The sequence below is a fragment of the Calidris pugnax genome, unplaced genomic scaffold (assembly GCF_001431845.1).
Source record: "Calidris pugnax isolate Ruff unplaced genomic scaffold, ASM143184v1 scaffold160, whole genome shotgun sequence".
In the NCBI taxonomy this organism is placed as follows: domain Eukaryota; kingdom Metazoa; phylum Chordata; class Aves; order Charadriiformes; family Scolopacidae; genus Calidris; species Calidris pugnax.
Window position 1 is genome coordinate 339,095 of NW_015090871.1, and position 27,999 is coordinate 367,093.

Below are 27,999 nucleotides of genomic sequence, written 5' to 3' on the forward strand. Positions count from 1 at the left end.
GAAGGTACATGGCTGCTGGAAATGTCAGGCTCAGAAGTGTTTTATCTCATGTAACTTCCCCATAGTGGGTTGGTATCAAGCTCAGCCGTGCAGCTACACAACAGCACAGATCAGCTGGTGGGTCCAGGCTGTTGTGTTCCAGCGTCTGGCAGAACAGGAGGCAGAGGCTATCAAGAGGACGCTGTACATAATATTTAGTTACTGCTGTCTGGAATCTCTCTGCTTGGCATCCAGGAGGACTGCCAAATGGGGATTTTTGTTCTTTTCCTGATCTTTATGCTGTAGTCTAATAACATGCCGGGGAAGGATGCTCTCACGTGGAACCAGGCTTCTCAATTTCTCATTCCCATTAGCCTGGGTTTCATGGTTACCCCCTCGTGACACCAGCTGCAAGCTCAGCAACGCAGTCCAGGTACTGGTGGACAGATGGAGGCAAGAGGCTTGTGTCAGCGCCTGAAGGTAACTTTAGCAGGGTCTTTAGAACTTCTGCTTTTTTTTTTTTTTTAGGATGCCAGCTCCCATGGAAGCAGGCTTTATAGAACTTAGCAGGCTTTATGTAATTTACGTATCTGTAACAATTAATGGTTATTTTACTGTTCACTGAAAACCTCGGGAAATGAATGTGCAGAAAGATACATTGTCTGATCTGAAAAAAAATTAAGCTAATTTCCATAATAATACAGATGGTTTTAAAAATCTGCAAGAATCAAGAAATAAGAAGGTAAATCTAGAAATAAAGTTGAGAGGAAAAAAGAAGAAAAAAAAAAAAAGGAGGGAAGAAGCAGCCAAATTTGGAAAAAAAAGCTGAAACAGATTTCTTATGCTTATTCCATATTGTAATAAATGTTCTCCATTTCAGATACATATGTACAAATTCATAAATGAATGATGTACATTTTGTCTGCTCTTAGTAATGAAACAGATTCAGTTATTGGTGGGTCCCAAAATGAACTGTAATGATCAATACGGTTGTCCCCCACTAGATGATCTAGAGATTATTTTACTCTAGAGTAAGATGGGCTGTATAGACATATATCCCATTGTATATATGCCAGCCCTGTTTTGTTTAATTCTTACTCACATCATTCTATACTTCCCCCACCCTTCCCAAACCTGCCTGCTCCAGCATTGGTCTGTAACAGACAGGTTAGAAATCTAATTATTTCTATAGTCACAGATTACATTAACATTTTAGATTTTTGCTGTATTTGTTTAGATTTTTATAATTTTCTCTTGCTCGGCCTAGTGGGCTCAGTGTAAAAGGATGTTCCTGACCATAATTAGAATGACTCATCTCTTCTAGTGATGTTGTAGGTGTATACAGATATTGCTAACTAATTCGACTGGTAACAGCAAAAGCCATTTTAAGAATAAAAAGTTAGTGTTACAGCCCATCACGTCTCAGTCTGAGACTCGGTTTGCAGATCTTGGATGCTGCGTTGTATTGTCAAATTGCAAGGTGCGAGACTGTTGGTGGACGCCACAACCCTCAATTTAGCAGAGGTGGCCTTTTCCAAGCATGAGAACTGGTGTCTCGGACTCACAAGAGCCAACGTGGGGCTCAGAGCGTTGCCGACATCATATATTGACCCTGTCGCTGCCATTTCCGATACCTACCTGTCCCTGAGACAGACAGAAAATGCCTATTTTATGGATAACCCAGAATAAACCAGGGCTTCCCTGTCAGATGCATTCCCAGCTCCCTGGTATTACAGACTGAAGTGATGACACCTGGTACCACAAGTGAACATACTATTTTTTTTTACTTGACTGGACTCTGGTGTTTAGATACTAAAAGAGAAAAGGGACATCCTATCAATGGCAGCAGTACTCATATGTAGGAATTTAGTGTGTGAATCCCCTCTGTAACTGTAGTCCCAATGTTCTGGAATAACAATCTTTTATCACAGGTGAAGTAAAATTTCCCCCCCCGCCCCCCCGCCGAAGTTGATGATGGGGGTTAATGACTCGGACCTTGCCTGGGCCAGGCGGGTCTCTCCACGCGGGGTTTATGGGGCTTTCCCAGCAGGAGCTCCTGAGAAGGAGACGGCTGGACTCAGAGGCACCATCTCCCTCCTTCCTGCGCTCCTCGTGGGCCAGGAGGGTGGCGGTGCGGGTTTGTCACCCGGAGCTCTGTCCGTGCCCGGCGCGATCCGCGGTGCCGGTACAGGTGAAACGGGGGCCACGGCCGCCCCGGCGCTCGTCCCGCCGCGGGTCCCCCGGGGCTCCGCAGCACGGCCTGAGCCGCGGCCGGGCCGGGGCGAGCAGCGGCAGCGCCCGCCGTTGCCGTCCGGGTTCCGGCGGAGCCGCGCCGCCCAGCGCGGGGTCTCCTTGTCGGCACCGAGGGTCCCCCACAGCCCGGGGACCCCCCGATACCGGCCCCCCGCGGTCGCTGTGCCCGGCCGCCCCCGGGCGCCGCGTCCGTTCGCCCCCTCTGGCCGGTGGCTTAGAGAAAACCACGAGGCTCATTTTGCTTTTGGATCATTTCTTCACTGGTGCTATTTTTCCTGCTTTTTCCACCCCCCGCAGCCTCCCCCGTGTCTCTCCCCAGACCTTCCCACCAGCAGTTTCGGGGGGGTGGAAGTGTCCCCACAAAGGACTCTGTGCCCGTCCTGTTCATTCACACTTTCTCTCTAACCATCCCAAAACATCCTGCGGGAAGGAGTTTGGCAGAGAAGAGCAATTGAGAAAAAGTGTTCAATCTGAACCCTCTACCTGACAGTTTAATTTTATGCCCTTTTATTTCTTGTATTGGAGGAGAAAATGGACACCTGGTCCCTGGTTGTATTTTGCAAATGTCTTCTCTGGGCTAAAGAGAAGAGAGTTCAGATTTATAAAAGCCCTTCTCAAGGTGTGAGGCACGAGACTTTCATATTCACAACACACTCGGGTTGTGAGTTCCCTCTGAATTAGTGTGTGGTGTTATTTTCTCTCTTCCTTACCTAATAATGCTTAGCATTAGCTGACCCTTTTCCTTTCAAGGTCCGTCTTCTCTTTCTGGATTTATAACAGTATTGAAAGCGCCAACTGCCAAAACAAAAAAAGAAGAAAAAGCAGAAGAACCTTATGATACAGTCAAAATAGAAGTGGGAATATAGTGCTGATAAAGTAGTGGTGAAACAATTTTGTATTTTATTATGAGTGTTCTGAGCAGGCCAGCGTTACGGGCAGTTTGCTGTCTGCACAACTGTTCAGCCCCTTCAGAATTGTATCCCAGTTTGTTGAACGTGTTGCTCTCAAGAATGAATGGAACTCCGGGAGCATTTCCTTAAGATGAAAGGCTAAAGACACTGCTAAAATAGTTAAGAGCAGGCGCGTAGGTGACTTGAGCACACTGGAATGGAGGTATGTAGTGGACTGCTTTTTCTTTTAAGAGAAAAAAGATAGGATTAGAGTGGGAAGGTAAATCTAGACCCGTACAACTAGAAATAGGACTACATGTGCAGACTATAAAGACGATTATCTGTTGGAATACTTTGCACAGAGACCTGTTACATTCAGTTGCTGTCCTTATAGTAAGACTGTATTTTTTCCTGTTGTATTGTACAGCTCTGCGAGGAGTTGCAGCTTGAGGCAGGAGTAACAGAGTTCTATCTGTGCCATGCAGGCAGTCTCATCAGAAAGTCCCCTCAGGCTTTACCTTGAAACCATCCAAGCTTTATATTTACAGCGATCAACGAATGAGAGTTTGGGCCACACGTTTTTTTTCTGATTCCCACATCTGTGGCAATCCCTTCCACGCTGGGAGCAGAGGTGCCGGATGGCAATGATGACAGCAGCCACTTTCACCCTCCGTACTTCACTTTCACCACTCACATTTCCCATTAACGGAACTTTGCAAGTGGCCCGGGACAGCCATCAGCTTTGTTTGATTTTGGGGAAGCCTCAGTTGTCCCGTCAGAGACAGGGCTCCAGGAAAAGCACGTCCCAGCTTTGACATTAACTGAGGGTCACAAGCCAAAGTGCTTTGGAGCTCTTTGCGGATCAGTAGGGTGTTGTTTATAGAGTTGCATTTGTGGCATGACAAGCTTTTCTTCCAAAAATTGGTTAAAATCAAATTTGCCTCAGTCTGAAATAATCGGTTCCCTACAAACAATTGTCAAATATTGAATATGAGCCCCTTCAGCTCAGATGTTTCCCCCCATTAAGAGACTGTAGATGCAATCATGGCCCTTCTTTTTTACTGCTTCATGGATCTCATGAAGACTTGTCTGACTTCTGACCACATTACAACAGCAAGACACCCTTATCCCTGCCTGCATCCACCCACACCCACCTTCTCTTCATGCACTGAGGACTTTATGAGGATTCAGGGGGTGCATTTGTACACATGCATAAGATTTTTTTGTTCAGTGCCATGTTACACACAGTAAATAATTTTTGTTGCATTTGGAAATGAGTTTTAATGGAGTCCAGACAATAACCAGTAGCATTGTTCTTCAATAGGGGGGCGGGAAAGGTAACTTTAAAACAGAAGACAAATTAAGCTTAGTAATCCACAGGCTGAAAAAGAAAGTTGGGTGTTCTGTTAGATGCACCATCCTTGTCCATCTCAGTGCTGCCCAGTTTCATTTGTTCCTTATTTTGCCCCAAAACATTTAACTGTGTTAAAGTAGTGCTTTAACTGATTACTGCCTTTGCCTAATTTAAGGCTGCCTCTCCATTCAGAATGAGCTTTCTCCAACATTACCCCCTGTACTTGGAATTTCTTTCCTTTTGATCTTGCCGCTGTGAACCCCCAGCTCTCGCCGTTGGTGAGGATGGATGTGTCACTGGAGTGAAATTGCTCTCATTGTGGGTTATTCTTTTCTTACAGCTCTCCCTCCCCTCATGGCTCGTCGATCTCAAAGCTCCTCTCAGGGGGACAATCCCCTCGACCCCAACTATCTCCCCCCCCATTACAAGGAGTATTACCGCTTGGCGCTGGACGTGCTCACTGAAGAGGGCAAAGACAGTTACCAACGCTTCTTGGCAGAGGAAGCTGCCCCTGATTTTCTCTGCAACTCAGAGGTGGATCACATCATCCAGAATCTCCAGAAGCCCCAGTACGCCAATCAGGAGGGCAGCACAGACACCGCAGGTGACAATGACATGGATGGATCCTCTGGGACTTACTGGCCCATGAACTCAGACCTTGCTGTTCCTGAGCTTGACCTGGGCTGGCCAATGGTCTTTGCGTTCAGGGGAACAGAGGTGACGACCCTTGTGCAGCCCCCACCCCCGGACAATCCCAGCATCAAGGAGGAGGCTCGCAGAATGATCCGGTCTGCCCAGCAGGTGAGACAACGACAAGCCCACCCAGAGCAGAGAGGAAATCATGTGTGTGTGAAAGATGGATCAGAATGCTGCAGGTCCTCTGCTAATTCCCTTAACTTTGCTCCCAGGACCCGACAGAGAGAAGGATGATTCTAGAACTACTGTTTTCTGCACCAAAGCTATCTTCCAGTCTCCTGGAAAAGTGCTGAGATCTACCAAGAGTTCACAGAATCACAGAATAGCTGGGCTTGAAAGGGGCCTCTGGTCTTATCCACCCCCCCTGCTCCAAGCAGGGTAGATTAGAGAAGGTTACTCAGGACATGTCCTTGACTATCTCCACAGATGGAGACTCCACAGCCCTTCTGGGCAGCCTGTCCCAGTGTTCAGCCACCCTCACAGTAGAAGAGGTTTTCTTATGTTTAACTGGAATTTCCCATATTTCAGTTTGTGTCTTGTCCTCTCACTGGGTACCACTGAGAAGAATTTGGCTCCATCTTTCTTACACCCTTCCATCAGGTATTTATACTCACTGATCACGTAAGAGTCTCCATGACAGGGAGATAGAGCTTTGAAGCTGCTGCCCATATTATCAGCGTGCAGGTGCAGCCACACAGTGGCTGACTGAGCGCTGGCCAGGGAGTTCTCTAAAAAGGGCACGGGCTTTTGAGGGGGTGAGCCCAGCAGCTCAGTACAACCTTCCCATGTGGCTACAAGAGCAAAACCATACCTGCTTCCATTTTGGATTAGTGGGTGAGGGGCAGCTCAGTGGCAGTGAAGTTTTTCCCTCGCCTCTCACCGTTGAGCAGAAGATGCACCTTAGAAAGCAATTCTGCTTCCAGCCCCGGGGCCCCCAGTGTTTAAAGGAATCTTTAAAAGGGAAGGTTCCCGCTTAAAAAGGAAGTTGAAACGGAGACAGTGCAGCTTTGGAACATGAGGTGCTGGCGAAGGTGATCAGTCAGGCTCTGGTCGCTGATGTGTTTCTTGCGTTCTGTCCCCAGGTGGTGGCCATAGTGATGGACACTTTCACTGACGTGGATCTGCTGTTTGAGGTGTTGGACGCTGCTGCTCGCAGGGTGCCCGTCTACATCTTGCTGGATGAGATGGACTCTCAGCTTTTCCTTGACACAGCTGCTAAATGCAGAGTCAATCTGAACTATGTGGAGGTGAGCAAACCAAAGACTTGCCCTGCCGCTAATTCACATCCCAAGGGGGACACGTCCAAGGACACAGGGGGCTGTTATGACAGTAAAATCCTGAGAAAGGGGGAAATGGGCCTGGTGAAAGGTGAGCATGGAGAAAGCTGGGAGAGCTGGCACAGCAACACAGGGCTGAAGGCTGAGGACATGCCAATAAAGGGGTTTATCTATCAGTGTGTAGGCGGGCAGAATGCCCGGAGCTGAAGTATAATGGTGCCAGGATGGAAGTCAGAAGAGCCGGGGGAGGAAGGAGGGGCAGAGAGGAGGGAAGTAACCGCTACCGACTGAGTCAGTGCCTTGTCTGGTTTGCAGTTCCTGAGGGTGAGGACAGTTTCTGGCCCAACCTACTACTGCCGCACAGGGATGTCCTTCAAAGGCCACGTGAAAGAGAAGTTCCTCTTGGTGGACTGCATGGTGGTGCTCAGTGGCAACTACAGGTGAGACGCCCTGCAATGTTCCGTGTCCTGCTTTCCGTGAGGAGGAAGCTGGTTAATTGGTAAAGCAGTGCTTTGGCACTTCCAAATGAACATCAGTGACACGAGTTTTCTCACTGAAGGATACCAAGCAGCATTTTTTAAGGAAAAATACACCATTTTGCAACTGAGGTAGATACTCCGATTAAAACGTCATCAGGCCCAGACACCAAGCCAAGCTCCCACCACACTGAGTGTGTAAATGAGCTGTAAAGAACGTACAGCGATTATAAGGTGGTGTGGGTTAACCCCAGCAGGCAGCTGAGCCCCAAACAGATGCTGGGTCCTTATGAGGGAATTGCAAGGGGAAATGTGAGGAAACTTACAGGTGGGACCAGAAACAATGTGCATAAACTGAAACACGGGAGGTTCCCTTTGAAGATGAGGAAACACTTCTTCACTGTGTAGGTGACAGAGCACTGGAATAGGTTGTCTGGGGACCGTGCAGAGTTTCCCTTCTCAGAGATATTCGCAAACCATCTGCACGTGGTCCGGGCCAACTGGCTGTGGGTGGCCCTGCTCGAGCCGGGGTGGGCGGGTGTGGTTGGGCCAGATGACTGCAAGAAGTCCCTTCCAACCTCACCTGTTCCATGGTTCTGTGAAAAGCGGACTCGCTGCTCCCGCTGCAGTGTCACAAGTGCTGACGAGGGGGCAAATCATCGCTTCCATTCACCTCTTGACTGCACTTTGACTGCTGTGTCCCTGCCTGTGTTGAGCCACCGCCACTGCAAAGGTGCTGCTGTCTGTGTCCATCCCATTGCCTGCCAGAACCTCCAAGTCTCTTCCAGCCAAGCTGCCTTCTAGATACTCATCCTCAGCCCTGTACCAGTGGATGGGGCTGTTCCTTCTCAGGTGCAAGATTCTGTGTTTGCCTTTGCTGAATCTCCTGAGCACATTTCCCCGGCCTGTTGAGGTCCCCGTGACTGGCACTTCAGTTGCGCCATCCCACCTTTCTGGTGCCCTCTGCCAGCTTGCCGGGGGTGCACACTGCCCTGTTGTTCAGGTCATTAACAACAGCGTGAAAGACTATTTCCCCAAGCCCTGACCCTTGAGGAACACCACTTACAACTGTCCACCCCTCAGACTTCAAATCACTCACTACCAACCTGTTTCCCCTTCGCTGTGTGGGACGCTTCTTCAGCCCGGAGTGGTCCCATTCACCTACAAAGATACTTACAGAAAGGCCCTGTGGAAGCCCTTGCTAATGACAAGAAAAACCTCACCTGTTGCCCCCTTGTCCACACAGCCAGCCTTCTCCTTGTAGAAGACCATGAGGCTGGAGGCCTGGTTTGCCCTTGGTAAATCCCTGCTTCTGATTCCAGTTGTATTTCTGTTGTTCCTGTGCCTGGAAAGGGTTTCTAGGAAGATTTGCTCCACAGCTTTCCCTCAGGCCAAGGTGAGGCTGACTCGCTGTAGTTCTGGAGCTGATCTAAACATGGGCACAACATTTTAGCTATAAAAAACAGTTACAACCCAAAGTAATTGCAGGAACATCTACTTCATGTAAGGATTACCACCAGCTCACTCTCTTGCTGCTGTTACTACTGACTGGCTTTTTTAGAACAGAAGTCATTCATTACCTTGTGAAATCCTCTGCAAAGATGTGATGCCAAATCAGTTCGTAACTGTGAGGCTTGGGAACAACAGTGTGTAATGAAGGGCTGCCAGAGGAGTAAATAGTATTGGAAGAATTTTCTTCAGGCAAGCAATGGTTTAATACACAGTACAAAGTACAATTGAGTTACTTGATGCTAATATGCTAATCACTTCTGCTTCTCTTTGTAGCTTTATGTGGTCTTTTGAGAAGATTCACAGAAGCATCGCACACATCTTCCAGGGCGAGCTGGTGGCCAGCTTCGACGAAGAATTCCGAATTCTGTTTGCACAGTCAGAACCCCTTGTTCCTCCAGCCAATGTCTTGGCAAAGGCAGAGAACGCATTTGCCATGGCTCCCTTTGGCAGTAACATGCCCTTCTTTCCAAAAAAAGCCCCCCTGATGTTCCAGAGGGATGACAGTCTTTTCCCCTCCTTCATGGACAGAGTTGATCCCGACAGATATTTCCTGTCAAATTTCAGGCGGGACGACATGCTGCGCCACACCGTGGAGGGGTCGGCCATGCGGATGTATAAAAAGGTAGAAATGGAGAATTCTCAGATGGATCCTGTCAGGGGTTTTCTCCGTTCCAAGCAGTTGGAGTTGGATGCTTTTAAGAGACACAGTTTTGCAGAAGGAACGTTTGAAAATTTTGCTTCTTCTAAACAGTATGCCCGGCAGATGTTCATGAACAATATGGATGAATTTAAAATCCAGTCTAGTCACTTTCAGAAGGATCAGTTCTACCAGTACCAGTTTGAACATCCCCATCTTCCTGGCAGACCTCAGGGACTCTTTGACAGAATCCGGGGTGGCAGGCCAGGATTCAACGAACTGGAAGACTACGGAGAGGGACCCCGATACCCTGAACTCGAATCCAATTTTCCACAGGAGGGTTTCCCCCTGAGGCTGGATTACGTACCCTCAAATTCTTCCCGGGAAGTGAGACATGGCTCTGATCAGCTGAATCCCGCAGGCAATGGCCCAATGGGAATGATGTTAAGGAGGCAGAATATAGGACAGAAATTTATTTGCCAGACTTCTCCTACCCAGAAACAAAGCCTGGAACAACGCCTGTTCTTACAAGACAAAGATGAGGACCAAGATGAAGACAAGAATACACAGGAAAACAGAACAGGTTTACGTAACTGGAGGATTTCTTCATATCTTAGTGCCTACCAGTCCGAACCAGAAGAAGGTCTCCCAATGCCTATGGAATCAGAGGCATATAATGATGTTCTTGGTGACACCCTCACAAAGCAGCCCACCGATCTCATCCCAGCCTTCAAATCCCCTTTGTCTTTTAAGCCTCTGGGAATCGAAAGTGCCAAAGAATTTGCAGATCCTGATAGAGTAGGTGAAGAAACCCCTATAATGAAACAAGATGCCTTTAGGTCCAGAATAAATCCTTTGATCCAGAGGAGCTCGAGACTCAGGTCCTCTCTGATTTTCAGTGCTGCCAAGTTAGATCAGCCCAACACCACAATAGAGAAGGTTCAGATGATCCAAAAAGAGCAAATGTCCAGTGAGTTAACAAAGGACAGTGAAACTATAAAGACAGCCACCTCATCAAAAGTGGCAGAACTGTTAGAGAAGTACAAAGCTGTGGGCAAAGACACAGAGCGAGCTACAGTCACTCACACCAAAGCTGTTTCCAGTTACCTACAGGAAGAATCACAGAACACCGAGAAGAAATGTACCAAATCCGTGCAATATAAGATCCTGGAGAGTAGGGTACTGGACTCCAAAGACTCCTGCAGTACATACAAAATGCACGGAGAGGCTGACAGAGCATTCGGAATGTCCTCATCAACCCCCCAGCTTCTCGACACATTGAGTAAAGATCCCCTTTCACATATCAGCACTAAAGTGGACAAATTATCATCTCGGTTTTACCCCATAGAGAGTAAACCTGCTCTTCCAGAGAAGGAGAGTCTTATATTTGTAGGAGACACTCAGAAATTGACTCTTCCAGAGAAGAAGGAAAGGGTGACATTCAAAGAAGACACTCAAAAATTGGTCAATACAGAAATGAAGAAGCCACAGATTAGGACAAGTACCACATCAGTTCTTGAAAATTTATCTAGAAGTCAAGGATCTGACAGCTCTATCAATAAATCTGAGGAAGACTGTTCAAAACAAGAACAAAATCCAATGGAGTTTTTAAGAAAAGGGTCACTGCGGCTGAAGCAGTTTTTGAACCCGAAAGGCGAAAAGAAATTGGAGGAGGAGGCCACTTCTGAGAGTGGAAAATCTGATAAGCAGGCTGTGGTTCTCAAACGATCCTCTCTAGGGGACTGTCAGGAAATGATGGAGGAAGAAAAAACCCATAAAATTACAACACCACTTCCTCCCAAAAGCAGCCAGCCAACACAGGGGAGATTTCCTTCATCCACTGCTAACATCCTCTACAGCAGCAACCTCCGAGATGATACCAAAGTGATTTTGGAACAGATCTCTGCAAACAGTCAGAAGAACAGAGCTGAACTGGCCAAACAGCTGCCATCCACTAGTAATCCAGATCTTTCTAAATCAACTACGAGCTTGGAAAGGAAAGGTGAGAAGGAGAAAAGCTGTAACATCCACAGGTCAGAGAGTTTTGGGAGCCAGAAACGAAACCTTCAGCGGCAACCATCAGAGGATAGAGATACTCTTCTGAAAAAAATGGAGAATATGCGGAAGGAGAAGCGAGTCTACAGTAGATTTGAGGTCTTCTGCAAAAAGGATGAGCATACAAGTCCAAGCGAAGAGGAGTATGACACAGATGCCAAGGACAAGAAGATGGGAAAATTCATGCCCAAAATCCTGGGGACCTTCAAGACCAAAAAATGATCACCGAAATACTATTTAATTCCATATAATCACTCATTGGCAAAGGGGAATGAGGAGGTACCTTGTTTATGATGGCTGTAAGCACTGTAGGCAATACTCTTCCTGGTTAGTGAGTGGAAGTATGTTCAGCGTTAGACTCCTACAGCACAATTTGCCCACTAAAGTCAAGTGGTACCAGGCAACCTTATCACAATTATGTTTCAAATAAAGTTATTAAATTGCCAAGATGCTTAAAACAAAGAAATAAAGTAAGAGTCTCTTTATGTTACGCTTAGGGCATGTTTTCAGCTGACAAAACAATTCCACTTTCAGAAGGAAAACATTAAAAATACAAAATTCATTACTGAATTCAGGAAAGAAAAACACACTCAGACACACATGTATGCACATTAACTGGAAACAGTGTTTAAAAAATAAATGTTTCTCAGGTACAGATATCTTTTCTTTGTATCTAATAACGAATCCAGTACAGGAGGCACCTTTTTGAAGGTTTACAGGAGGAAAAAACATTGTGAACAACTTTTTGCCCTTATCTATGGTAATGGCCTTGTCTATCATTACCCTCTCAGGTTTCATCTTTACCATTTTCTAAGCCTATTGCTTCTGTTTTGTTACTTACTGGTTTGCTTCCTTTTCTATAATGCAAGTATTGCTTTAGGGAGTGAGCTGAAAAATGCAGCTGAAAGGCCACAGAAAAGGAAATGGACCTGCTATTAATGGAGAAAGACCTGTTTTTTAGGACTCCTTTTGTTGGGAGCTTGATTAAGCATCCAAAATTCTGAGTTGGCCAAGTAGTAACCTCCTTGACAGTGAAACACCAGTTCATTAAGTGATTGCAGGGAGGAGAGGGCCTTCTTTTGCTGGCACATCTTTCCCTGTGAAGAAGGGACTCCCAGGGGAAGGTACATGGCTGCTGGAAATGTCAGGCTCAGAAGTGTTTTATCTCATGTAACTTCCCCATAGTGGGTTGGTATCAAGCTCAGCCGTGCAGCTACACAACAGCACAGATCAGCTGGTGGGTCCAGGCTGTTGTGTTCCAGCGTCTGGCAGAACAGGAGGCAGAGGCTATCAAGAGGACGCTGTACATAATATTTAGTTACTGCTGTCTGGAATCTCTCTGCTTGGCATCCAGGAGGACTGCCAAATGGGGATTTTTGTTCTTTTCCTGATCTTTATGCTGTAGTCTAATAACATGCCGGGGAAGGATGCTCTCACGTGGAACCAGGCTTCTCAATTTCTCATTCCCATTAGCCTGGGTTTCATGGTTACCCCCTCGTGACACCAGCTGCAAGCTCAGCAACGCAGTCCAGGTACTGGTGGACAGATGGAGGCAAGAAGCTTGTGTCAGCGCCTGAAGGTAACTTTAGCAGGGTCTTTAGAACTTCTGCTTTTTTTTTTTTTTTAGGATGCCAGCTCCCATGGAAGCAGGCTTTATAGAACTTAGCAGGCTTTATGTAATTTACGTATCTGTAACAATTAATGGTTATTTTACTGTTCACTGAAAACCTCGGGAAATGAATGTGCAGAAAGATACATTGTCTGATCTGAAAAAAAATTAAGCTAATTTCCATAATAATACAGATGGTTTTAAAAATCTGCAAGAATCAAGAAATAAGAAGGTAAATCTAGAAATAAAGTTGAGAGGAAAAAAGAAGAAAAAAAAAAAAAGGAGGGAAGAAGCAGCCAAATTTGGAAAAAAAAGCTGAAACAGATTTCTTATGCTTATTCCATATTGTAATAAATGTTCTCCATTTCAGATACATATGTACAAATTCATAAATGAATGATGTACATTTTGTCTGCTCTTAGTAATGAAACAGATTCAGTTATTGGTGGGTCCCAAAATGAACTGTAATGATCAATACGGTTGTCCCCCACTAGATGATCTAGAGATTATTTTACTCTAGAGTAAGATGGGCTGTATAGACATATATCCCATTGTATATATGCCAGCCCTGTTTTGTTTAATTCTTACTCACATCATTCTATACTTCCCCCACCCTTCCCAAACCTGCCTGCTCCAGCATTGGTCTGTAACAGACAGGTTAGAAATCTAATTATTTCTATAGTCACAGATTACATTAACATTTTAGATTTTTGCTGTATTTGTTTAGATTTTTATAATTTTCTCTTGCTCGGCCTAGTGGGCTCAGTGTAAAAGGATGTTCCTGACCATAATTAGAATGACTCATCTCTTCTAGTGATGTTGTAGGTGTATACAGATATTGCTAACTAATTCGCCTGGTAACAGCAAAAGCCATTTTAAGAATAAAAAGTTAGTGTTACAGCCCATCACGTCTCAGTCTGAGACTCGGTTTGCAGATCTTGGATGCTGCGTTGTATTGTCAAATTGCAAGGTGCGAGACTGTTGGTGGACGCCACAACCCTCAATTTAGCAGAGGTGGCCTTTTCCAAGCATGAGAACTGGTGTCTCGGACTCACAAGAGCCAACGTGGGGCTCAGAGCGTTGCCGACATCATATATTGACCCTGTCGCTGCCATTTCCGATACCTACCTGTCCCTGAGACAGACAGAAAATGCCTATTTTATGGATAACCCAGAATAAACCAGGGCTTCCCTGTCAGATGCATTCCCAGCTCCCTGGTATTACAGACTGAAGTGATGACACCTGGTACCACAAGTGAACATACTATTTTTTTTTACTTGACTGGACTCTGGTGTTTAGATACTAAAAGAGAAAAGGGACATCCTATCAATGGCAGCAGTACTCATATGTAGGAATTTAGTGTGTGAATCCCCTCTGTAACTGTAGTCCCAATGTTCTGGAATAACAATCTTTTATCACAGGTGAAGTAAAATTTTAGGGACCGAGAATAAGAACTTCAAGTTAATGAGGAGAATGTATCAAAAATCAGCATTAAAACAGGAATATAGTTTTAAAGTTTTCTATAGTCCCACTGTTGCCTGATAACATCTTCATGATGTTTCTCTTGGAAAATTGCTTTCTGAAAGGAAAAAAATAATTTACCATATTATTAATTGAACAAGATACCCCTGTATTTTTCCCCCTTTCACACACAGCAGACATTGATTGAAAGAAAAAGAAATGAAATATTTATTATTACAATATTACACAGTAGGTTAGCTACTAAATATTGTAGCAGAACCCACCTATACTTAAAATGCTTTTCTACTTGACTTTAATGAAAATAAGTCACCACTGATTATGTTCATTTACCCCAGAAGAGCCATAGAAATTACTGGAAAACAAAATTAAAGGCTTTAAGACTATCTGTCAAGAGTTTAGTCTTCAGAGAACAGTTAGTTACCTGTTCTGCTAAAAAAAACAATTAAAATCCACATTAGGCAATGCACCTGAAGCTGCTAAACCACCATAGAATGGGTGGGATCATCCAGTGCCACCCCCTGCCCTGGGCAGGGACACCTCCCACCAGAGCAGGTTGCTCCAAGCCCCCTCCAACCTGGCCTTGAACCCCTCCAGGGATGGGGCAGCCACAGCTTCTCTGGCCAGCCTGGGCCAGGCTCTCACCACCCTCACAGCAAAGAAGTTCTTCTCCAGAGCCCATCTCAATCTCCTCTCTTTCAGCATCAAACCCTTCCCCCTCCTCCTATGGCTCCCCTCCCTGATCAAGAGTCCCTCCCCAGATTTCCTGGAGCCCCTTTAGGGACTGGAAGGGGCCACAAGAAGGACACAGGGGGCTTTCTGGGCTGCCAGTGCAGGTTGCCGGCCCATGGCCCGCTTTTCTCCCCCCAGGTTCTCCAAGCCCTTCTCAGCAGGGCTGCTCTCCATCCCTCCACCCCCAGCCTGGGCTGGGACCGGGGGTTGCCCCCACCCAGGGGCAGGACCCTGCCCTTGGCCTGGTTGAACCCCATGAGGGTCACACAGTCCCTGAATATGTCTAAATGCCCTGAATAGTCTCTGTGTGTCCAAATACATTCAAGTATCAGAATATTGCAGTTTTCTGTAGTTTTGTGCTATAATTCAAATGAGGAATATTAACTGACAGTATTAATTGTTCTCATGGTATGGGAGCAAATAGTGCTACGCCCTTGTCTGGTCAGACTCGAAGGCAAAGGGATTAGATTCTCTTCCCTGTTGTTTTGTCCAGAGGAAAGCAGTACATTGTTCCATGCAATGAATAAAGCATTTCCCCATCAAATGCCTGTTTTATTGTGCTCTCACTTGCCGTTACTGTGGCTCAGGGACTGATGAGATGAGCTGTACCTCACCTGATTAGAGCACTCCCATATTCACTGCTGCTGCTGTTGGGAGGACTTTGATATTGGAAGACTCTGCAGCGCAGATTTGCATATGGTTCCATAGGCCTGGGAGTAACTGCCCATTGATGCTTTTGGATCACCAGCCGTTCCCATATTTGCAGTAACCTGGAACATCTTTTTACTGGGCTTCAGAAAGGGATGAACATCTTTGCTGGGAAACTGAGTATTTCTTGGATTCTGTGTCAGAAAGAAAAGCTAAGATAGTCAGTAACCTGTAATTGACTTTCTAAAACACAAAACACAGATTTTGCTTCAGCTGAGGAGTAGGACAGATCATTAACATTATATGAATAATAAACAAAATATAGTCTGTTCTGTAAGATCAAGAATAGGATGGTGAGAATGATGTGGCATAAGTCATTTTAACTGATAAAAAATTATTAATTTAGTCATTTGCTGAGCAATATGTCTTGCCTCTCATTTAAGTATCTTTACAAAGTTGCAAATTAAGATATTTTGTGTCTATACAGTTTTGGTCCATGAAAAGCTAAGGGTTTGTTTGGGTTTTTTTGGTAGGATGGCTACTCACATTGTAAAGGTTCTGTACACTCGTAGGAGGTGGCCGAGTGTTTGCATTTGCCCATGTGATTTGTCTCCCCAGTTTCCTGTTGTTGGAGATTCTGGCCTGTTGAAAAGGTGGCGCAGAACAGTTCCTGAGCACAGCACCAGAATTTGCATTACCTGCAGAAGAAAACACGTGAGAAAAGGAAAATCACGAGGACACAGAACACACTGACTGAGGCAGGGACAGATCATAAAAACTGAGTCAGCCCCTCCCACCTCTCTTCATCTCACAAACAGAACAAAAATAGTCAGAATAAAATTAGAATGTAGTAGCAAACAAAACCAGCTCAGAAGGGCATGGAGAAAAATAACAGCAGTAGAGAAGCAAAGAGAAAACAGAAAAGAACATAGGGTCAAGACTGAGGCAGGAGAGGGCCAAAGAGAATGTCATACGCTCAAAATTCATTCAACAGCTTTTTGTGCTTATGTCATTGTCCTCCCACACTTTCACCCTCTCGTTTTGCCATGTATATTACCCTCATTTCTTTTTCCCCACTCTTTTTCCCCCATAATAGTCCTTGTGGTGGGTAGGAGGGCAGTACCTACTTTGGACACCAGTGTGTGTTATGGGATTGTATATCACATGGATCTTTGATCTCTGACATAAATCTTCACTCTGGGTGGACACTTCTGGCTGGACACCAGCTGTAGTTCCTACGTGCACATGTGAAGTTTTTAGAAGAGGTGCTGTTGGTTCTCTCTGGCCTTTCCTGGTCGGCGTAGTCAAAGAACTGGAATTTGGAAGAAGCGGCCTGGATTCAGACTGATTGAGCTGAATGTTTTCCCTCTGCACTTGCTCCTTTAAATTGCTATTTAATTTCTTTTCAAGGATCATCTACAGAAAGGAGAAGTTGATTAGACTTAGCACAGCTACACAGCAGAGCAGAGGAACAAAACACAGGAATGAAGAGAAAGACTTGCAAATACCTGCAATTTATTTAATGAGATAGGTAACAAGTGTAATTTTAAAATTAATTTATGGTTGGAAAGAAGATAGTAAAAATATTCTCATTGGATAGAAAGAATAGGATCACACAGGAGTTATTATGGGGTGTTTAGGTTAGGAACCAAAAGCAGGAAAAGAGAGGGGTTTAGGTGATGTGGGGAGGAACGAGCATGGGAAACAGGGGGTAAGAGGTACAAACCCAGCCAGTTGTGTTTAAATAGCTGGCTGGTCAATGTGCTCGTCTGGCCCTGCCCTGCATCTGAGCAATGCAGTTTGCTCCATGTTCTTATTGAATTCTTTCTCTTTCCTGGAAGAGAGGCTGTCTGTTCTGTTGTGTGTGCATGCGGGTGTGTCAGATTCAGGTCAGAGGGCCGCGTGTCCACGGTGCAGGCAACCGCAAAGAGCACAGGCATGTAAGTGTGTGATCCCAGCACAGACTGCTGGGTGAACAGTTCAAGGGCCAGGGAGCAAGGGAGTGAACAGGTCTCCAAGGGCCATCTCTGGGTGTGACAGCCCCTGTGTCTCTCTAGGAGAGAGAGCCCTGCAAGTGGGGGGTGGACATCAGCTGAGGGACCTGCAAAGTCTGTACAGTCTGTACCAGCAGCTGGAGCAGGGCTGCAGCCCTGGGGACCTCTCCATCCAAGTGCCAAGGACTGAGGAGACTGGGGTCCAAGGGTCAGCCATGGGGCAGACTGAGACCGGCTGCTGCGGGGGATCCACCTCCTATGTACGTGTCTTTATTCTCAGGAGCGGACGTCATCTTGCTCAGCCAGAGAAGGGAGCAGGATGAGGCTGCTGGTGCTGTCTATGTTTGTGAGTGCTCCAAATGCCTGTTTGTGACCCATGTGGTCAGCCATGTATATATTATACATGTATATATGTAGTGTGTATGCTTTCCTGTGTGCGTGTGCCTGCTGAGAATACATTTTCACACTGGCTGGACCTGAGGACATGGAGTGGCAGCAGCCTCACCTCTCTTGGACTCTTGCATCCAGCACAATGTATTACAGTCTTTTTCGTACATCATGCTTTACAGGCTTTTCTTTTTCCCAGTGGGAATCTGGACTTAAAGACCTCTCAAAAATTATGTATGGAATTGACTGGTAAGAAACACCAAGATGTAACTGTAAACATGTATGGAAACCCTGGGGAACGAAAATAGAAGAAAATGACAGAATTCAGTAAGTGGTTGCAAGAATGGCAGGTTACCTGGAAGATCAGGATTTTGGAAAATAGAATAAGATAAAGTACCTCATATAGCTTATTTCGATATTCTGCCACAGAGAGCTGGATATCATCACCTAAAGGAAGAATCACATCATAATCCAGAGAGGGCTCCCTGGCAGGACAGTGAAACCTAAGAAGATGATAACATATAATGCAATTCACTAAGACTAAAACCAGCACCACAGAATAATATGATGTTTAAAAGGATTATTAAATCATCTACTGTGACCTCTAGTGGAAATAGGGTTAGAGAAAATTAAGAATTAGCTTTGTCTTTTTTTTCTGTCATGCCTATAAAGCAAACTCGTGCCAAGAACAGGTCTATAGCATCTGAGGAAAAACTGCACATTGGTATTATGCTCACCTTTTCACATAAGGATGCTGCAGAGCCTCCTCTGCCGTGAGTCGTTTATCAGGGTTGAATACTAAAAGTTTCTTCAGAAGATCCAAGGCAGGCAATGGAGTAGAGGGTGGAAAAATCTGCTCAAATGTCATTCGCTGCCTAAAAGTGAGAAAACGATAATATAAGTTCCCAGGATCCAAAAGACATATATGGGGGGAAAAAAAAATATCACAGTGCGAGTGTTTAAGCAGCTGGAATAAGGATGTCAGACTGAACAGAATCAGGCTTTCCATGCATGAACCAATGACACCAGATACCTAAACAACTCAGGATAGGAAAACATTCTAATTTTGAGAAAGTACACATAACAATAGCTTGGACTGTAGGCCCAATCTCGTTTTGTTTTGTTATTCCCAGATCATGTCATTGGTATTATCTTTTTTTTTTTTTTTTTTTTTTTTTATTTAAACTTTACATCCCTTTCTCTAGAGGTAGCTGAATCCGCAGAGAACAGGTATCATTTCAGCTGGTGAAATTCACTGGAAGGTGAACTTCATGGGTACTTTGTCAACACCATACAGTACATTGTTGACTTCTGAGACACAACGAACTACAAGGCTTACCGGGAACTCATGCGGTTAATCACTGAGGCCTTGTAATCTGATTGCATCGCCAAAATATCTGCAATAAGGAGAACATACTGTTAATGCCCAGATTAGGATTCCCAGCACTACACAGTTTCTGAAGTAAAGCAAATATTTGATATTAATATAGGAAATTATCCTAATAAAACTCAATGGGAGATCTTATGTAAGAAGGATGGAATATTTACTTATAAATTTTCTAACCTGATTTTCTCAATTCCTATTCTTTCTATCATAGATTTGATAAACTTGCACTCATACTCACATACACAGAAGCACCAAGATATCTGAGGCCAAAGGATCTGGCCAGGATCACTTGTGTGGGACAAGCGATACCAGCTATTGATTTCCTCATCACATCCACTGGGGTTCTTTTTGATTGGTGACAATGAGCTGTTTTCTCAATGTATCTGTCATACTCTCAAAGAGTCAACAGTTGCAATGGAATGGTTTTTTTGTTTCAGAATCTTGCTTATTTGGTCTCCATAAATTCTACACAAAGTTGCTGCTCATGGCTGGTTCTCCTTGTTTGCAGCAGTGTTTGGAACAAGTGTTTTTTCTCACTTGTTTGGCTAAATGAAAAGGAAATCGTGCCTGCAATATGCTGCAGCCTTGCTGCCACTGTCCCCAGGGAAGATATGGGACCTTCTGCTAATGAGTCATTTGTCCTGTGGTCTTATCTTAGCATGCAGACCTTCTGTTTATGACATGATCAACACATTCTTTAACTGTACTGCTGAGAATGGGACAGCATTTTTTGTTATTAGAAGAGCTGGCTATTCTTCTAACTTCTGTTTTGGTATTTTCCACATGCATTTCCATTTGTACTTCATTCATAGCAACCAAAAATAAAAAGAAATTTAAGCTTGAATGGAATTCTCCAGAACAGTGATGTCCGTAAACTGAAGGTAGTTATTTTTCTAAAAAATATTTGCTACATCAGTTAGAACACATCAACACATTGTAAAAGTTTATAAAGCATATGAGTTTCGGTGTTAGACCGGAACTCATAGCAGACAATCATCATAGTAATCCCTTTTGTATTTAACATATATTCACTCCAGCCTTCACTTCTGTGTTTAGATTTCCAGAACAAAAAGTCCAATTTACCTTTACTATGCAAGTCCCACTGAACTATGATACTCTGTTTTAAATTATTATCCTCCTATAAATCTCAAAATGTTTTGAAGGCCTGGGTCTTGCTTCTTACCTAATCAAGTAAGGGCTTATTTTCCTCAAACACTAACATTTCACAATTAAGTCTTTAATTTCCTTGGAAAGACGTTAGAATGACTCACCAGAGATAAATTCTTCGCTGATCCATTTGGGCTGCATTCTTTCCCTCTTTTAATCTCTTCCCTAAACACCTTTCCCTGTAGAAGAGTCCTACCTTCTGAGGATGGGGCAGGAATGACCCTCAAGATCTGCTCTATTTGATTCATTGTTGATGTTCCAGGAAAAAGAGGTTTCCCAAGTAGCAGCTCTCCCAGAATACAGCCAATGCTCCACATGTCTACACCTTTAGTGTAGCTACAAATAAGAACAGAACAGAGTTAGGACTAAATTAAGCAAACGTTTTTCTGTAGCTGATAGTCACATCATCTACATTAGCTTATTTTGCTGGAAAAACAAGCTTGGTGACTCCTTGAATCCAAATGCTCACAGATTTTAACTATAAAGTAAATGAGATTCAGGCAAGCATAAAACAGAAAGGAGATTTATCCTACTAAAAGTCTAATATATTTCCTTTTATGGTTTCCCAGAGTAAAGGTAAATTCCATGACAAGGTAATATATGACCAATGCTGAAGACAGAAGGTGCTGCTTGAAAAAAAAGGACTTTCCATGGAATAATGTATCTAGAAAGTAGTTACAATTACTTAAGCAAAGTAAATACCAAACAATGGGTAAGTGACAGTTTGCAGAACATCCATATTTCAAATTTATAATACTCACCTAACTTAAATTTATTTTCTTTACTGATCACTAAGATTTGTTAAATTTAAGTCAGAAGAAGGACTAAGCCTGACTAACAGGCAGCTGATTTAACATTTTATTACAGAATATTTTCTGAAGGTCTATGAAAAAACTCTCCTTAAATCTGGAAAAGAGGACTAAGATACTCAACCAAATTTTGTAAAGATGCAGATTTAAGGGGAGAAAGAATAAGTCTAGTGGGAGAAAAGATGACAAAACAGGTGAGATGATAAAGTATGTAAATGGACAATCTAAGAAGCCAGGAAGGAAGTGTACATGTAATGAGAGATTTTTATGAGTTTTTGCAGAACTGAAGTTTAAATGCATACTGAGAAAACAGACTGCTGACATGACATTGCATCTAGTGACATCTAAAATGAAAATATTTAAGACTTTTAGACAAAAAATCTTTCCCAGTGGTGAAGAAATTAGAGAATCCCATCCCTTCGCTCATATTAAGGAGTTACCTCTGAGAGGAAAGTAAGATCTCAGGGGCTCGGTACCAGCGTGTTGCCACGTATTCTGTTAGAGGAGGGTTACCTTGGTCCTCATTCATCTGACACAGAGAACGGGCCAGGCCAAAATCACAAAGTTTAACAAAGCAGTCTGCATCCAGCAAGATATTTGAAGGCTGAATTGAACAAAGGAAAATTAATAAGCTTTTTACTTTCTGAATGGCAGAAAATTATTATCAAGGTTCTTTTCATAATCTCATTCTTTTCACACATTTCCATTTAGTGTTTAAGAGAAAACTTGTGTGCAGGATAAAGACTATGACTAAGAAATATACCTTCTGATCTCTGTGAATAACATTTCCTGAGTGGATGAATTTAGTTGCCTTCAGGAGTTGGTAGAGAATGTAACACTTGTGGATATCTTTCAGCAAATTCCCCTTCTTAATCACAGCATGTAAATCTGTCTCTGTAACATATTACGTCAGTAATATATTTACATCAGTTAAGGATTACCAAGTTGTGAATATAAGTTCCTCAAAGCAAGGCCAGAATAGACCATTGTCCAAAATGTAATCTTTCAAGTGCATCCTCAACAGAAGTTAACACTGTAATTATTAACAGTACTGAAATCTCTCTGTATTATAAGTTTGACTTGCAGCTTATGCTACAGTAACTGTTCTATTATTCCATACTTTTAATATAATAAAATCGCACAGTCTCTTCCATATCTGTCTCTACAAGACTTCTAAATTGTTGCTTGCTGCCATCTTTCTTTCATCTCAACCAGCCAGTTCTCATATAATTATTACTCCCTTAAAAATTTCACTGCTATTCCCATGTAATCACAACCGGTATATATATAAAGCCTGTACTGCTCCACTTACGCGTCTACTTACATGAATATTCATGTAAGTCATCAGCACACTACTATCAAAGTAGAAAACAAAGATAACTGATAAGAGAGGCTGGATTTAAACAGCTGATGCAAAGCTAATCTCACCCATGGACTCAAAGATGAGGTAGATGTCCTTGTCATTCTGAGCTCGGATAACATCAAGCAGCTTGATGATATTTGGATGTTCTCCAAATTCCTGCAGAGGTAAGAGACTCAACTGTCAAAATCAAGTGTCTTGCTTGTGAATCATGAAAAAGGACAACAGCCTGTTTGATTTTGCATTATTGTCTAAAACAAATATTAACATGCTATTTCTTTCATTGTGCTTCTACTGAAATAAACAAATAAATAAAAAGATTTAAGCTTTCTCCACAGTATGAAAACAGCCAATTAATCTAAAAAAAACCCACTCTGTTGTCCGAGACATTAGTTCTAAAAATTCCTTTATAACATTTTGAATAAAATCCAGTCAACTTTATGCATTTGATATTTCCTAATGAAGGCAAATAATTATTGTGGCAGTGAAAACAGAACAAAGTTGCCATCAACATTCATAATTTAAAACCCAACTGACCAGAAAGTGTCTTTGAGGGCTGACTGAGACACTCTATAGGCTGCCTTGGTTGAACTGACTGTAATGGGAGATCAACAGTCAGCGTACAAAGAGATACCCAAATGCAGGTATCTTAAGCCGGAGGTGAAGACCGACAATACTGTCAAGATCATTTACTTCATTCTCAGTCTTAACAACTTCTTAACAGAACTGTTTATTTATGTTCATTTCCTATTTAAACTTGACAGTCTTAGGAAACACCTCTTCCTATGAGCTCTGCCTTGCTTGTGTCCTTAGAAAATCATAGTTATAACAACATTATTACTATTCAAAAACATTGATGTTTCTACATGGTAAGTCTGTGGAAGAATGGACAGATAATTTTAACATCACTGCCACTGATAAGGTAATTAGGTATAGCATGCAGTCAGTTACATCAAAACAAGAGCAGCCTTAAGGAATTCCATGCTGAACTTCCCTTTTAGCTTTACTTTGATTATTTCAAGTGGTCAAGTTGCTTCCCACATGATGGAGGAAAAAGGTTTTGGCACATAAATCTCTGCCACCCCCCAGCCCCACCTCTGAATAATGGAATTTATAATTTAAGAAAAACACTTATTTCCACAAAGAAATAAGAAGTGACAGAAAGTTCAAGTCAATATGGTGATCAGACATACTGCTAAAAATGGTGAAAGATCAGGGCTTTTCTCAAAGGAAAAATAAGACCAACTTTCCATTTCATTCAGGTGCTTTTGCCCAGTCACAGAAAGGCTGTTTGCCAAGATGGTGCAGAAAATAAATTCATAGAGTTGTCAACCCTGAACATTGCATTTTGAAAAAGAATGGGAAGAAAATATGTGAACGATATCAGAGGGAAAGGGGACATTACCTGCAGGAACATAATCTCTCGAAATGTTCTCTAGAAATAAACAAATAAAAAGGTTTGTTATCACGACAGAATAACAGAACAGAGTATGGACTCCCAGTGAGAGGGTTAAACCCATTCTAATCTCTAAAGCAGAGAAAACCCTTCTGTGGTAGACAGGGTAGGAAAAACTCCATTGCTCCCTAGTGAGTCACAAGCATGCTCTCTGTGCTGAGACACAACAGCGTAACACCACAAGGGAGAGTGACATTGTGCGTGCATATGAAGGCTTTTTTTCCTCAGGAATATCAAACAGTATTTTGTAGATAACATGATATACAAAGCTTGACATTTATTGCTCTTTTTGATCCTAATACAGCTGTACACTGTATTATTATATGCATAATTGTCAAACAAATAACATCTTTCAGAGACATAAATCCTGAAAATATCTATGAACTCCCACAACATCTTTCAGGACACATTAGAACAATGATTTCTCACCTGAGCATCTGTTCTGTTCCTGAAAGCATCAAAAATCTTTTTAACAGCCACTATTTCTCCTGTCCTGCGATCGATTGCTTTCCATACAATGCCATAAGCCTAGGGAGAAAGAAGGAGAGGTGAACAGTGTACTATGGCATCTTAAGCACAGTGCAGACCGCCAGTGTGGAAGTGGAACTTATTCAACAGAGGGACTGAAAGAAGAGGTAATCACAGCTACCTAGAAGAAAGAGAGATTAGACCAATGAGCAATATTTGGTTGAGTTACAGACTACGAACATCTATACTGAGCCTGACAAAAGGTCCACAAGGCCAAGTATCCTGACCCCTAAGGCAGCCAGCAGCAGATGTACATGCTCATGGAGTGCAGGGTCCTGCACCTGGGTCAGGGCAACCCCCGGTCTTAGCCCAGGCTGGGTATGAAGGGATGGAGAGCAGCCCTGCTGAGAAGGGCTTAGGGATGTCGGAGGGGGAAAAGCTGCCCATGGGCCAGCAAACTGCCCTGGCAGCCCAGAAAGCCCCCTGCATCCTGGGCTGCATCCCCAGCACTGTGGCCAGCAGGGCGAAGGGGGGGTGGATTCTGCCCCTCTGCTCTGCTCTGGGAAACACAACCCCCCCCCAGTGGGTATGAAGGGATGGAGAGCAGCCCTGCTGAGAAGGGCTTAGGGATGTCGGAGGGGGAAAAGCTGCCCATGGGCCAGCAAACTGCCCTGGCAGCCCAGAAAGCCCCCTGCATCCTGGGCTGCATCCCCAGCACTGTGGCCAGCAGGGCGAAGGGGGGGTGGATTCTGCCCCTCTGCTCTGCTCTGGGAAACACAACCCCCCCCCAGTGCTGCCTCCAACATCAGAAGGACGTGGACCTGTTGGAGTGGGGCCAGAGGAGGCCAGGAAGATGCTGGGAGGGCTGGAGCCCTTCTGCTGGGAGGACTGGCTGAGAGAGTTGGGGGGGTTCAGCCTGGAGTAGAGAAGGCTCCAGGTAGAATTTATTTTGGCCTTTTAAAGCTTAAAAGGAGCTTATAAGAAATTTGGAGAGAGACTTGTTACCAAGGCCTGTAGTGACAGTATCATGGAATCACAGAATCATTTAGGTTGGAAAAGACCTTTAAGAACATATTCAACTGTTAACCCAGCACTGCCAAGTCCACCACTAACCCATGACCCCTAGCACCATGCCTAGACATCTTTAAATCCCTCCAGGGATGGGGACTCCACCACTGCCCTTGGAAGACAAGGCTTGACAACCCTTTCAGGGAAGAAATTTTTCCTAATATCCATCCTTAAGCTCCCCTGGCGCAACTTGAGGCCATTTCCTCTCATCCTATCACTTGTTACTTGGGAAAAGAGAAAAGAGACATCCCAATTGCCAGCAGTGTAGTATTATAGCACTTATCTGAGATATTTATACTCCAGCTGTTTGTACTTCCTGATGCACAGCAAAGAACCAGAGCGCATACTCCAGGACCACGCATGTTCTTGGGAATTCTGCCTCAACGTCTCTATTTGAGTATTTAAGCATGAAAATCACTCAACATCACATATTGCAGCTGTTTTACTTTGCATGAGTGTTTAAACGTTAACTGAGCATTTCTGAGTGAGAAATGATCCCATTGTGCAGATGTAAGACATCTCCTAGAATGTGGAAAGTTAAGAATCAAATCTATGACCTAAAAATAAGAAAACTGGATCTGTACCACAAGGGAGATTGAGTAATCACCATTTGCAAGTATCACACAGTAATCCAGAATAGGGAAAACTTAGATAGAAGTTCCTGTTCCCTTAGTAGATAACACAGCTTTTAATTAAAAAAAAAAAAAAAAAACCAAACCAAAAAAACCCAATTTGATTACCCTCACTGCACAGGAACAGCTTATCTCCCTTGCTCTATTTTTTGGGCAGTCCTCACCTGTTTCAGGGACTCCAACAGCCTTTTAAATGCTCAGGTAAGTATATCAGCTGTGTACATATACAATACACACAGAACTTTCTGCATCCAAGAGGCAGAAAACACAGGAGTTTAGGAGACTGGAACTACTTGAGTTAAGAGCTCAACTAGTAGTCTTAATAATGTCAGTGATGCCTAGATGATAGACCTGAAGGCACCAAGCCATTTAAAGACCTGAAAGTCTTTAGTCATGTTTGTGAAAGTCTCCAACCAGAACTCTCAAACAACTTGATATTTCACATGAAATAATAATGTCATTCTGTTCAAAGAACCTAGCACCTTAAAAGATGTAATATACTCCATTCAGTCAAAGGGAGAAAGCTGATAACTAGTAAAAAGATGACAGCAAACTTCAAGTCAGAGACAAACTTAGAATGAAATATAGCCATAAGAAAGATCAGTGTGAATTCAAAAGGAAAAAAACAAAACAGTGTCTTCGAGGACAATGAAGAAGTTGAGCCTCTTTCAAGTTCTCCCTTGTAATTGCACATAAAATACTCAACTACTAGTATCAACACAACTAAACAATGGCAAAGGGCTGCCAGAATAGAAAAGCAGATAAACAGGAAGGGTTTACAGACTGCCTGAGGAGAAAGATCTTAAAAATTAACAATGGCTTGCACATAAAAATATGTAATTTTATGGAGAAGAAATTACTTGATGTGTCATAATACTTGAAGTAATGGAGTTACAGTAAGCATGAAAGAATTTGGCAGGCACAAACAGAATATTCTTTGAGACTGATTCATTTTACTGTAAACCAAGTGTACATGCAAGGTCAGTGCTTTGTGTGGCAGTTCTCCATTAAATTCCAGGAAAAAAAAAACCCAAACTGGTAGGGAATTTAAGGGTGAGATCAGTTTCACATGCTACAACACGACACCTTCCTTTGAAATGTATTTGTGAAAGAACTGTAAGAAGTCACAGGGAGTTAACACTCTAGGATTTTTTTTTTCTCCATTAGGCATAACAAAAGTTTCAAAGTCCAGTTTTTCTTCAACCATACAAACTCTCGGAACCCTAGCACCCAGCGCGGCTCAGGTCGGCGGCCTGCGGCAGGGCCCAGGAGGCCGCAGACACAGGCGCCACCGGGACGGGAGGGCCCGAAGGCAGCGCCGGACGCCGCCGCCCCGCTCCCCGAGCTCCCCCGGGCACTCACCCCCTTGCCCAGCCGCCTCTTGATCTCGTACTTCTGGGCGACGATCGCCTCCACCTCCGGCTCGCTCATGGCGGCCAGCCGGGGCGGCGGGCGACGGGCCCGGCCGGCAGAGCGGCCTCCACCGCAGGCCGCGCTGTTGATCGCGGCTGCTATGGAAACGGTGCCGCCGCACCGCGCATGCGCACGGAGCCCCGAGGGGTGGGGCAGGACGCATAACGGCCTGCGGTGACGTTTGCGGGGCTCGAGGCGCGTTGCGGCCGTTTCCGCTTTCCTTCTGCTTTCCTTCCCCTCCGCCTGTCCTTCCCTCTTCCT

The 27,999-nt window shown here is 44.0% G+C and overlaps 2 protein-coding genes across 2 annotated transcripts; one reads left to right on the forward strand and one right to left on the reverse strand.

Annotated features, from left to right (window-relative positions):
• The first annotated feature begins 4,365 nt into the window (after positions 1 to 4,365).
• Positions 4,366 to 11,776, forward strand: LOC106890122 (protein FAM83H-like). Its single transcript, XM_014945711.1, has 4 exons — positions 4,366 to 5,277; positions 6,255 to 6,419; positions 6,765 to 6,889; positions 8,711 to 11,776. The coding sequence occupies exons 1-4, from the start codon at positions 4,765 to 4,767 to the stop codon at positions 11,349 to 11,351; spliced, it is 3,444 nt and encodes a 1,147-aa protein (XP_014801197.1). The 5' UTR covers positions 4,366 to 4,764; the 3' UTR covers positions 11,352 to 11,776.
• Positions 11,617 to 27,844, reverse strand: MAPK15 (mitogen-activated protein kinase 15). Its single transcript, XM_014945713.1, has 14 exons — positions 27,688 to 27,844; positions 24,587 to 24,685; positions 24,107 to 24,136; positions 22,770 to 22,860; positions 22,105 to 22,235; positions 21,782 to 21,945; positions 20,729 to 20,868; positions 19,318 to 19,375; positions 18,716 to 18,853; positions 18,376 to 18,481; positions 16,725 to 17,013; positions 16,144 to 16,295; positions 15,564 to 15,791; positions 11,617 to 14,317 (listed from the first exon to the last, which is right to left on the reverse strand). Exons 1-13 carry the CDS (start codon positions 27,754 to 27,756, stop codon positions 15,585 to 15,587), a joined length of 1,674 nt encoding a protein of 557 aa, XP_014801199.1. The 5' UTR covers positions 27,757 to 27,844; the 3' UTR covers positions 11,617 to 14,317; positions 15,564 to 15,584.
• Positions 27,845 to 27,999: the final 155 nt, after the last annotated feature.

Excerpts from the sequence above, each read along its gene's own strand:
- LOC106890122 (XM_014945711.1), top strand. The coding sequence starts at position 4,765 with ATGTGTCACTGGAGTGAAATTGCTCTCATTGTGGGTTATTCTTTTCTT. Across the intron at positions 5,278-6,254 it reads TGATCCGGTCTGCCCAGCAG|GTGGTGGCCATAGTGATGGA; the intron begins GTGAGACAACGA and ends TTCTGTCCCCAG. Across the intron at positions 6,890-8,710 it reads GTGCTCAGTGGCAACTACAG|CTTTATGTGGTCTTTTGAGA; the intron begins GTGAGACGCCCT and ends TTCTCTTTGTAG.
- MAPK15 (XM_014945713.1), bottom strand. The coding sequence starts at position 27,756 with ATGAGCGAGCCGGAGGTGGAGGCGATCGTCGCCCAGAAGTACGAGATC. Across the intron at positions 24,686-27,687 it reads AGAGGCGGCTGGGCAAGGGG|GCTTATGGCATTGTATGGAA; the intron begins GTGAGTGCCCGG and ends CTTTCTCCCTAG. Across the intron at positions 17,014-18,375 it reads ATCGAAATAAGCTATATGAG|ATGATCCTTGAAAAGAAATT; the intron begins GTACTTTATCTT and ends TCCTTTCTGTAG.